Source organism: Rhinolophus ferrumequinum, chromosome 21, assembly GCF_004115265.2.
Source record: "Rhinolophus ferrumequinum isolate MPI-CBG mRhiFer1 chromosome 21, mRhiFer1_v1.p, whole genome shotgun sequence".
NCBI classification, from domain to species: domain Eukaryota; kingdom Metazoa; phylum Chordata; class Mammalia; order Chiroptera; family Rhinolophidae; genus Rhinolophus; species Rhinolophus ferrumequinum.
Window position 1 is genome coordinate 24,124,220 of NC_046304.1, and position 12,447 is coordinate 24,136,666.

The following is a 12,447-nucleotide window of genomic DNA, read 5'->3' on the forward strand; positions in this document are numbered from 1 at the left end:
TTAATGTCAGGTTACTTTGGGAGATCATTTATTCATGAAGAGACTGGCCAGAATTTTTAATTTTATAAACAGAGCAAGAACAAGCCCTCCCTCCATGTTTATCTGATATATCCCTCTGTCTTGGGGTTGATTTTACCTAACTTTAAAAACAAAACAAAAAACAAATGCACATTCTTGTTTGTTGGTCCATTTGGCTTTTTTCACAAACCTTACTTATCAGGAGATTCTTTTGTGAAGCCCCAAATCCCCCTGTTACATGTTGAATCTTATTTTTTCAGGTGTTTTTTTCTTTTTTGAGAAAATGTTTGTTCTTTTTTGCATGTTTATTGCAACTATTTCAAAGAAAGGTTATATCTTAAAGAAGAATGGAATGCAGAAGATAATTTAATTAAGTTTAAGAGTCAGCGTGATTTTGTTGAAAGAGAAAGAAGTCTTCATAAGGAAAATTTAATAAACCTCTGTGGGCACCCACTCTCAGCCAGGTGGAACTGTAAAGCACTTCCATATACATTATCTTATTTGGGCTTACCACCTCTCAGAGATACAAAGAGATCACTGTTTTACAAGCTGAGAGAAGTCAAGTGATTTGTGCAAGGTCACACAGCTATTACTTAGGAGCTGGGGCTTAATCCAAAGCCTAACTATACATAGTGTAGAAAAATCACCAGAGGAAGTTTGACCTTAATTTAAAATTTTACCTGTTGTCTTCAGTGCCTTTTCTTGTTAATCTTAATAAAACTAAATAGTTTTTCTACCATAGCCAGAAGAATCATCATAGTAATCTTCTTTCTACCTCTCATTTTTATACCCTTATTATGATAAGAACTATGAGCCTGAGATAAAATTCAGGACTTTTCTGGGACAATTCAGAACAAGATTCAGTGAGTATTCTAGGAATTTTGGGGAGCCATCTTAGCTGGCTTCTAAGTTCTACACCGGAAGTGAACATGACCCACTCTTCAGGAGCTGTAAAGCCCACCTGCAATAGCCCCAGCCCACCAGTGGCTCTCTCCCCTCACCAAATCAACATGTAAGGCAGGAGGGTTTTGAAAGAAGAAGACATTTCCATTTTGAAATGAATTCTGTAGTTTAAGTCGTTGTTATTGAAGTGAGAATCATAAGATGATCTAAGCATATAAATTAAAATTTCAATATCCTCATGCATTCAGAGGTTTGGTTTAGAACCATCATCAAAATTTGAGCCCTCTTTCATGGGGTGCACAGGTGTGTGTGTCTGTATGTGTGTAAGTGGGTATTAGCTTGGCCATTATTAATGAGATCTACAGAATAAAATGGAATTTGTGATAAACTAAGTTTTCTGTGTTTTGGATAATATTTTTTCATCGACTCCCTAGTAATTCATCCTGCTGTCTGTATGCAGCCAACACTCGCTTCCAAATCGAGTGACTTCAGATTTTAATTTAGTGGAAACGTTAAAGAAAGCAGATGATTCCCTGTGATAAGTTAAAGCAGATATCTTCTAGGTGAAAAGTTAAAGTCATTTATTAGAGGAGATAGTGCTGTGATATTCTTCAAACTGACGCCCAACACGAGACCAGAATCTAAACGATCGGCTTTGGGCTCACGATAGAGAGATAATTTTGAAATGGATGATCACATTTTACACTGGGGCCATAGAGGCAAGGAATGTAGAACACAGTAATTACAAGTTTAGTCTTGATAAAACACTCTCCATCCTGTTTAAGTCAGCAGAGGTTAGCTTGCTCGGATCTCCACTTTTAATTGGTTTTGGACTTGGGTTTTTAGGGGGCGGAGGGCATGTTCAAATTAGAAGAATCAGTGAGAAACCGGGAGCTCAGAGGGCAAGCTAGGAAACAGTTATTTGCAGAAGCTTTTATGGGGCCTTGGTCAAACATGGGTACCTGTGGAACAAAAGTTTTTTTTTTCCTTAAACTAAGATGTTGAAAGTTACGTGTGTTGCCAGTGAAGGAAATTCTGTATGCAAGGGAAGTTAGTGACATGAAGTGTGCGTCTTAACCACTATCTTCTCACTCTGTCAATAGTATGTGGGGATGGCCCTTTCTTATAAAAAGATTATACTTTGTCAGCTGTAAATAAAGTGGATTTATATCTTGTTGCTTTTGTAGCAGGAAAAAACTGAGTCCATTTTCTTTCCCCCAAATTTGGATCTTCATCTGGTCATTAATACCATTTGGCTGTCTTCAGCTTTCCGTTAAAAGAAAGTCAGTGGAGTCAAACAAAATTGTAAGCTAAGTTTTAAAATAGAAACAGACATTTTGAAAACATCTTTAATGACTTGGCTGCCTTTTGACAAATGTTTGTGGTGTTTTGAAAAAAAGCCAAGTTATTTATTTTAAAGCAATGCAAACTCTGCTAGCTGAACCCCATCGTTTAACAATAAATGATGCTTTTGCTGATAAGTGGATCTTTTTATATGCAGCCCAGCAAATGAAATAGGAGATGAGGTCTGAAGGCAGATGAACATTCAGCTGTCTAATGCTTCCGTCTATTATAACCTGGTTAAAAAACACAACAAACTTCCCCAAATAATCCCCCAAAGCCAACCTTAAATTTGCCAGTTCCGGTGCATGTTCAATGGATTGACTGTCTTTATTCTCTGTTTTCTTTCTTTTCCTGCTGTAGCCCAGAAAGGTCAGTGGTTGAGTGGATTTTTCGACTATGGGTCTTTCTCAGAAATCATGCAACCCTGGGCACAGACTGTGGTGGTTGGCAGAGCCAGGTAAGAGCTCTTTTGTTCTGGAAGCTCTTTTTCCTCCCAACTAAAAACAAGAAAGGACCATGACTATCTAGGTTCCTACCAATAATGTTCTCTTTGTCTAAACTTTCTAAGAATTTTGGATTATAGTCCTTCCCAAGGCAGCATGACAGGAGTGCTGGTTCCCAGTAGTCATTTAGCGTATCATTCCGATGACGCGTTGAATCTAAAGTCTGGGTTTGACAACATTTCCTCTTTATAATGCTGAAAGAAAAACTCTTTGGGGGCTGTAAATAGCCACAGCCCACGGATGACCCCCACCCCCTCCCCTAAGACCTTTCAGGAGTAGGTAATAAGTGAATCAGCTTTATCTACTTCTCTATGTAACTTGAAAGAAGTTCCTTCATGGCATCAAGATTATTTAAGTAGCAAATGTACTATCTTGGCTTATCACCACATTTGTATTGCAAAAAAACAGTTTACCTGAAACAGGAGTAAAACAAGCTGGAATAGGTTGCTGGGATACCTGTATTTTGTAAGTGGGAAATTGAAGTTTCTATTAAATTTTAATACCCACTCTAAGAAGTGCTTCACTCAACAGCAAGTTCTGCACGAAATAATCTGTAGCGCTCGCCGTAACGAGCACCTGCCAGGGCCGATCTTAATCTCATTCGGCACTGCAGAGACATGCTGCCCTAGGGACCCACATCTGGAGCTCAGCTTTCTCTCGGGGGCAATCAGTTTTCCTTATCTTGGTGAAAAGTGGCACCTGCTCAAGATTCTCAAACATGCCACATTGGGTTGAGATTTAGATTCTAGCCTTGAAAATAATTCTAGGCTTTGTGGTTCTCTCAGTACAGCAGGTCAGCACGCCTCATGCTGCCAGTGACAAGGAGCCATCAGATGGCAAATCCCACAGACAGGAGCTTCCACCGTGACTCTGAATAAGAGTCAGGCCCCAAGTCAGCCCAAATTGAAACCCGCAGGGACTAGCTCCCATTTTCCTCTTGCATCTCAGTCCCTCCACTTCACCCCAGGCTTCTGGGTCCCAGTGAGAATTACTCCCTGTGCCTGGTGAAATTCCCACTGGAGAGGTGGAAGTGGGGGGTGCACGAGAGAGAGAGAGAGAGACAGCCCTGTCCTACCCAGGACCCATCGGTTTGTTACAGAGAGTCCTCACATCACACTCAGACCAACTTTTTTGAAAATTTGTCTCATCTAGTCTGCTTCAGTTTTTCTGTCTATAAAAAACATGACAGGTTTTAAGCCTCAGAAACCCAAACCTTTGTTAAGGTCTTTAAGATCCTCCCATGGGAACCAAGAGACTAATGCTTCACACTTACGATTTACGATTGGGAGAATAGGGATTGTCTATGAGCAAGATCAGTCAAGCTTGGCTTTGGCTAGCTCTGCCATTGTTTATTGCGACACTCACTCTGACTTCTCCCTTTCTTTCCATCTGATGAGTTCTGGGCTTCTTACTCCAAACACATACACATGCTCACAACTATATAAAACACAAATGGAGCTAGCTTCTTTCAAAAGCAATGGCATTTCAAGAAATAAATATAAATGTATTCTTCTGGGATTGTTACTGTAAGTGCTGCCAAAACTCATCTTTGGTATGTATGTTTGGAATATGTGTGCTATTGGCTGTAAATTGTCTTTTATTATTCCATGGCACCTTGTCCAGGGACACACTATAAAACAAGATGTAGCATCTTCAAGTGCTAGCCTGATAAAATTTATATGAAGTATAATAGAAAACAGAAGTTGTTCTGAGCTGTTTTCAAGTTCAATAAATAACTGTAATACTCGGATAAAGATGTTCTTTATTAGGTCACATGGGCCCTAATATATAAGTTATAAGTTACCGATTTAGGGTGGCTTTTGCAATTACAAGTTTCCAGTTGGATTGTTAATCATTGTGAAGAGAAATATTTCTAAACCCTCCTGTGTACCTCCTGCTCATTGCCTGGTTGTCTAGAGGGCTTTTGATTCTGATTCAGTGCAGGCAAGTGACAAGGGGGTGGGTGGTCCCCACTCAGGCCCCTGTCAGGCCTCTTGTATGACAAGAATCCATTTCCAGTAGCCAGTGTAACAACCAAAGACCATCCTTTATGGAAAAGTTTGTTATGGAGATGCCATGGAGGACTGAGAGACTATAACCCATCCTAGTCCCAACCCCAAGGAATGCAGCTGAGAAACTGAAGATTGAATTACATTTTCCAGAGTAGGGACTTGCTCTGTAGCTGTACCTTGCAGCAATCTCTCCCCTCCCCTACTCTTTCCTCTTTTTCTCTCGATCTCTCCTTCCTCCCTCCCCCCCTTCTCTCTCTCTTTCTCTCTCTCTCACTGACTTTTACTAGGAAATCTTTATGAAGACCAAGTTGGGAAGGTTTCATGGAGTATAGTTGCAGAGGCTTTGAGTTCCTCGACAGTTTTTTAAATTAACATAGCTTGGAGATTAAATATGTACTTCCAGGACAGATCAGCTGTTTCACCAAGATTACTACTGAAAGTTATCCCCGTCCTGTAGCTCTTTTCCAATGAAAGAGAAGGTTAAGGGCTTGTTTAATCACCTCCCTATGTTTGGCGCATATTTTTCATCATCCCCATAACATACCTACTCACTCCCCATCTATATGCCCAATGGTAAGACCTGCTGTACCTTCATATGTTATTTGGAACTATGTTTTAATACTCCATAGAAAACTAGGGCTCTATTCCAGCAATGCCAGCATTCATTAAATCAGTTGCTGAAACTTTCAGGTTCCTTCTACCTTTCAAACCATTTCCCTCCATCTTCACCAAAGAGATGCTATATGAGGAACTGAGAAATTTCATTTGGCAACCACAAAAATGTGTGTGCAGGCACACGTGCATATGCTGAGCTGTTGAGTCTAAATGCAGAGGCTGCCCTGCTACAACCCTTGGTTTGAATTTATCCTGTGTTGGGAAATAGGAGTGATTCTAAAGGTAGTTTCCCACCGTATTTACAAAAAATTGCCATATTCACCAAATCTAGAGAGTCTTACATTTTACTGCTAGAAGAATCCGATTTCCCCCTGCTGTCTGTATTTGTTTCCAGTTTTTTCCCCCAATGTTTTGATGTAGGATTGGAAAATAAATGACCAGCTGTCATGTTGACATACATTGGGTTCTTATGTGACTCATTTTTTATCAGGCTAGGAGGAATACCTGTGGGAGTAGTTGCTGTAGAAACCCGAACAGTAGAACTAAGTACCCCAGCTGATCCTGCAAACCTGGATTCTGAAGCCAAGGTAGAGCACCTCGAATTCCCTGTACACCTGTGTCTGGAGCTGTGTGTCCCTTCTGCAGAGACTGTGGATATATTGCAAGCATTGCAAACCACCAGTTTTAGAGGAAAGGGCAGTCAGCAGCCTTGAATGATTTCAGGCCAACATATGCTCACTTTTAAGGCGACTCTAAATGGACTGCAAGCTAAATTCTGCCTGAAAAATCAAATAGGCCTTTGCGTTGTCTTGTTGATGCTAGAAAACGGTCTACTTCTATCGGGGGTGTGGTCTTACAGAAAGGCAGCTGACACAGTGCCGAAGGCTCTGTGGTCCCAGATGCTCTGATCACACAGATGGAGGAGCTACTACTAGAGTTAATAATGGAGTCTGCCAAAATGGGAACACCACAGCCCATCTTTTTTAAAAGGATGGATAACATTTCCACACTCTGACAAGATCCAGAAAATGAGAATGGGGGGGGAGACTGGGGAGGAAGCTATTCACAAGGTCGTATCAGGGGCCTGTTGATTAACCACAGAGCAGAAAAAACTGCACTAAGCACAGAGCTGAGAGGACTTGGAGTCTGTGGGCAGTTGGCTGCTTTGAGGAGTGTAGATGAGTCACTTCAAGTGGCCCTTGGGAAGCCCAGAACAAGGATCCGGAGACTGCACTCTTCCATTGCAAGCGGTAAGGTTTCCCTCTGTGGACTAAACAGTGGCAGTGTGATTAGGACTTAAAAAGAGCAGTGTTTAAAAAAGTCAAAGATCCAGGATCTTTTGTTTGTTTGTTTGTTTTCTTCTAAGAACATCTTCAGGATGAACAACAGTTTTTGTTTATTTAGTTTGATGTTGAGTTTTTAATCAGTGAAACCTCCTTCACCTTGTAGAGACTTCCCCTCAAACTGTGGTGTTAACTGTGTCTCCTCTTTCATTTCCCCCAATAGATCATCCAGCAGGCTGGCCAGGTTTGGTTCCCAGACTCTGCGTTTAAGACCTTTCAGGCCATCAAGGACTTCAAACGGGAAGGGCTGCCTCTGATGGTCTTTGCTAACTGGAGAGGCTTCTCTGGTGGGATGAAAGGTGATTGGCCTGGCTGTGGGCTGGAGGGGCGGAAGGGGAAGGAGGGCTTATGCTGGGCAGAGCCTGTGGGCGTCCATCCCCCTAGGCTTTTTGGGGATTATGCTCCCTCTGAGATGTCTTCTGAGCTGCCACCTGAATGGGAAAACTCAGTGTGTTTTACAATTCCATGCAAACTCTCAGAACAACCTGCTAGTGTTATCCAGGTGGACTGCTGTTCTAGGCTAGCTTCCACAGGTGCATGGTGGTCCTGAGAAGCCCGGTCGTGCTAGTCTCTGACCCTCTTCTCTGGGCATACTTTTTGTTGCTGCTACTCTTTACCACTCTACAATGACCAAGATGGATACTGAAATTAGCCTTTTCCAGAAGGAAACAAACCAATGCCATACCAGAGGCTGTTCTTTGTGGTGATTTGTGATATGTTTTATTATTATCCAACAACAGCCCTGGGCCTATGGCTCCAGCATATTAGCCCTTTATTACAAAGGCCCTGCTCCGTGCTGTGGGAATTGCTTAGTGATTAGGCAGCAGTATCACCATTTCCTGAGAATCCTCTGTGTGCAGAGCCACTGTGGACAGCTCAGGGAACACCAAAGGAAACACACTCTGCCTCTTAGAGCAATGAAGCTCTCTCCAGTGGCCAGAGAGGCATGGCCACGCCGAGAACAGCGACTACTTACCAGGAGGGGAGGACTATGCCCATGAGTGTCAACTTCATTCACGGAGGGGAGAGCTCAGTCTTCGGAAGTAGTAGAATGGGTTCGAGGAGTAGGAGCAGTGGATGCTGCTGGAGTAAATAGAGTGATCAGAGATACGGGCGTATGAAATACGGAAGGACGAACTCTCACCCAGAATACCTTGGGGCAGGAGCATCTCTAGCTCTGAGGGAAGACACTGGAGAAGTTCCCCTTTTATAGATTATCAGCTATGGGTGGAGAGAGATTAGAGTCTTATTTCAACAACTTTCCCTTATCTGGCTAGGAAAAGCCCTATAAGGCCAGGCCTTCCTGGCAAAATGTAGAAGACTAGGGCAATTTTTTGCTAGTCTTGAATTCAAAAGGTCCCCTTTGCCCATATTTGCTGGAAAGCTACCACCTTTGTTACTTTTCTTGGGGGAGACTTGACTACACATGCAAATTCATGTCCGTATACTTTCTTGGACTATCAAGGTGAATTGTTTTTGGACAAAGATAATAAATCGGTGGAAATGCCATAGATATTGAGAGTATAGGTTAAACAAGGGAATTCTACACATTTTTATTGGGTTCCTATTTGCAAGGAATTATGCTAGCTACTGCAGACAAAACAGAAACAAGTCAGAAACAGACAGTGCCTCAAGGAGTCAAGAAAAATGTCTTAGGAAGGATGATAAAGCTATAATGTATAAAGTATAAAGAACATACCACAGTGTTCACAAGAGGATGATACTATATTAAATTTTGGTGATGGGGGCCTGAAACCCCTTTCATGTATATATATGAGATTGATTTAGCACCAGATTTCACTTGATCCCAAATTCTGAAACCCCTTTCATTTATATATATATACATGAGATTCAGTTAGCATCAGATTTCGCTTGATCCCCAATTCCTTGAGAGTAAGATTTACATTAAGACTTAAGAGAGAATGCAGTGCTACCTCTCCTTAGGTACATCTCTTCCAGGGGCCACTGAGAATTCGCTGTTCCTGACACTGCTTAGTAGTAAGTCAGCCTGGCTATTTTGTCTAACAAGTTCAGAGTTCAGAAGTTTGCCATGTGCCTCTTGTGGGAAAAGCTTTAATTCTGCTGCATATTTTGGCTCAGGCCCAGATTGGCTGCTCGCCCTGTACCAATAAGAACAACAACAATTAAGATGCATTGAGCTCTTTTCACCGGAAACTGTGCTAACCATTTTACATGCATTATCTTCCATAATCATCACAACGAGCACCTCGGAGGGGTAGGTTATATTATTATCTGCAATTTACATAAATTGAGACTTAGGTTAAGTAAATTTCCCGAGATCATTTAGCTAAAAATGACAGATTTGGGAAAGGAACACAGATCTGTCTGACTTCCTATAGCACAAACGGCTGGTTTTTTAGAGCCTAAGACCAGACCAGATTTACTAGAATATTCCTAGAACAGAGTATCTAGGTTCCTGAGAAAGTTATTATTAATGTACCTCCCTCCCCTCTGCTTTGGGGTTGTCCTTGGTTATTGTGACAAGAAACATCAAGAGCTCAGAAATCAGTTATGTTTCTTTATTGTGGTAAAATACACATCACGATGTTTGTCATTTTAATCATGTGTAAGAGTACAATTCAGTGGTATTAAATACATTCACAATGTTGTATAACCATCACCTCTATATATACTCAACTTTTTTATCCATAACATTAAATCTGTGCCCATTAAACACTAACCTCCCCGCTTTTCTCCCTGGTCAAAAATTAGTTATTGGCCTGATACAGACCAGGGTCAGTCTGTCTTCTGAATTTTAGTGCTGCTGTTTCCATTTACACATCACTTAAGACAGAAAAGGCTTTGGGGAAGATAGAGATTGGTGTAAAAGTAGAAGGGGGGGAAGTCCACCTTCGTACTTACATACAGACCAGGATGTTTTCTACATATTATCTCATGTAAAGGGACCTAAGCTGAGAGACATCCTATATCCCTTGGGGAGATGTTTGCAGTTTTGGTTTCAATACTGGCTGGGGATTATGCAGGGAGGGAAAATAAACAATTATGCCATCCCTCAGTGCACACAAACACACAGCCAGGAGCCGACTGCACTGTGGGTAAAATGACTCCAAAATTGTGTGTAATGAGTAGGAAAAGATTAGAGACAGCTCTTGCTATGCTGAAAATTGACATTAGTGGAGGGAAAAAAAAAAAACTCTTTACTAGTCGGCCTAGGAGGTCTAATTCGAGCAGTAAAAATATAAATAAATAAATAAAAGCATGTCAAGATGGTATTGGTGCTTTTTTTCCAATGAGCTCTATCTGGCCGGAAGGCTATTCAGCATAATGCAAAATTAAATTATAAAAACTGGCTGAATATTTAGATGGAAGAGCCATTTGGAAGCAGTTTATTTAGACGAACCGGCAATGACCCACAACAGGGAGACATCAAGCGTGAAATTTACTAGAAATTAGCACCAGGGTCCCAGCCTCAGCATGAATAGCTTGATAGGATGCAAATCCCAGTGATATTAAGCCACCTCACTGATGGTGCTACAGGGTCACTCTCAGTTGGCTTTTCATGTTATACTTATTATTTTTTCCTGGGACAGGTTATAAATAACAATAAAAAAACATTTATGGAAAACTTTAACTGGAATGAAAGTCTATTCTGAAGTCTCCGGTTACTTGGATGTGGAAATACAGTGTCAGCCAGCCATAATGAACTCATGAGCAAGATTACGTTTATGCCGCTTACGTATGCCTAGTGTTTACCTTCAGCTCCTAACAGATAATCTCGCCCCACGCCAATATGATCTGTTCCAGTTTTGAGAGTGGGAGGCACTGTGGAAACACCCTAGCACCCTGCTCCCTTGCTTGGTACATGTGGCGGCCACACTTTATCCATGTTGTGTAACAGTGAAGGCCCCAGTGGGCAGGGTTGGTGTCTGGGTGCTGAGAACACACTGGAAAGGCTGTGTGATCACCGTTCAGGCAGATGCTCTTTGCTCAGAATGCTTAGGAAGCTCCCAGCTGCCTCCTCTCCAATGAAGAACCTGTCCGTGTTTTCCATTCCCAGTTGTATTTCCCAAGGCCTGAGAACTGGCAGCATATGCATCGCTTTAAAATTCCCCAGACTGATGTCTAGCCTAAACCCTTGGGAGTAGCCCCTCCCCTGCTATTTTTGGCTGTGCTTCTTTTCTGTCTCTTAAATATGGATTTCCGACAAATGTGTGTCAGATTGTTGCCAAGTATTTCAGCCTGCCTTTCAAAATGTGTAGTTTGGGGCAGCTGGTTCAGTATGAGCATGTTGTTTGTAGAGTTTGTTTGAGTATTTATGTTTTAATAGGCTTTGTTGCTTTGGGGGTGTTTTGGTGGTTGGATTGTGGGTCTGTTGGTGTTCCAGGTTAGATGGAGGCATTATTTTCAGTCCCCAGCTTGTCAGCTTTAATGAACCTTGATGCTCCTTTTCTACTCAGTCTTGGGGCCTGAAGATAATTGTGTGGTAGTTCAGATCCAAGCTGGTAGTGTCATCAGTACAATTTCTGACCATACAAAAAATCCAGGCAAAATTTAGAAATGTTCAGACATTTATTCAAGTCTCTTTTCTGGTTTCTGTTTTACTCAGCCATTGTATCAGGTGCTGGAAAGCAGATCACCTCAGCCTCAAGACCTTTCCTTGCAATAAGAATGATGAGTTAAGAGTGAAGTGGTAGAATGTGGACCTTAGAGCCCAAAAGGTCTATGTTTGAGTCTTATTTCTGCCACTCAGTCACTTATTTAAACCTGAGTTTACTCACCTGTAACGTGGATATAAGAACAAGATGATTTTCTGATGATTAAATGATTTATGTGTGTGTGTATATGAAGCCGTGCTCTCCGGTATGCAGTAAACCAGCCGTGATGATAAAAGGAGGGACCAGGGTCTATTTTACAAAAATGAAAAATGCACACGCACTCAACTTCATCCCAAACTATTTGCATATACTTTGAAATCAAGTGTTTGTTTTTTTTAATTAAATAAATGAAAGTACATTTTAGAGTCCCCTTTTCCTTTTGGGGAACTGGGTCTGTTAATCATAGATAGTACAAAGACAGATTTTGCATAGATATGTCTTTAACAAACAGGAATGAAGAGACTGGAAACTTTCCCTTCATTTGCCTCTAACACACTCTTCTTTTCCAAGTAGGATGACTTTCTTTATGCTGTTTTCTGTTGTTTTACTTCTTTTATCTACGCCTTCTGTTTCTTCTCTGTGCATGATACCATTGAGGGCCACTCCTTTCTATTGTTCTGAGACTGTGCTCTTGGCAGCACTGAAAAATGTACTGCTAATTACACAATTATTTTATTATGTAGCACTGGTTGAAATATCCACTAAAGAATTAATTTAGTTAAAATAATTTGAACTGAGCAATTATTTTCATAACCACAGAATTAGCGTAAAGCGCTTAAAGTCCTTTATTCCCTGCTCTTCATACAGCAGTTGTGTAATTAGCAGTAAATTTTTTTGGTCTTTGCTTTCCTCCCAAAGGAAGAAATGTCTTTGCTCTGATCGTATATACAGAGTATGTGACCATACACATTCCTCATAGAGTAGGGCGTTTTTCTTGGGGCAGCCTATGAATTTTTGGAATTTCTGAAGTCTTCACAGATGAATCAGGTTGGGACAATGGAGAAAGGCGCATGCCTTGCAGTAAACTGTGTTCACTGATGGTTTGTCTCTAGAGCCATTTTTACTTTGGAGA

The 12,447-nt window shown here is 41.3% G+C and overlaps 1 protein-coding gene across 1 annotated transcript in view; it reads left to right on the forward strand.

Moving 5' to 3' along the window:
• The window catches only part of ACACA (acetyl-CoA carboxylase alpha), a 260,073-nt gene that overhangs the window by 218,563 nt on the left and 29,063 nt on the right, over positions 1 to 12,447 (forward strand). Inside the window, exons 49-51 of the mRNA XM_033090744.1 lie at positions 2,626 to 2,722; positions 5,886 to 5,982; positions 6,902 to 7,037. Coding sequence (XP_032946635.1) covers positions 2,626 to 2,722; positions 5,886 to 5,982; positions 6,902 to 7,037 — 330 coding nt within the window. The remainder of the gene's footprint in view (positions 1 to 2,625; positions 2,723 to 5,885; positions 5,983 to 6,901; positions 7,038 to 12,447) is intronic.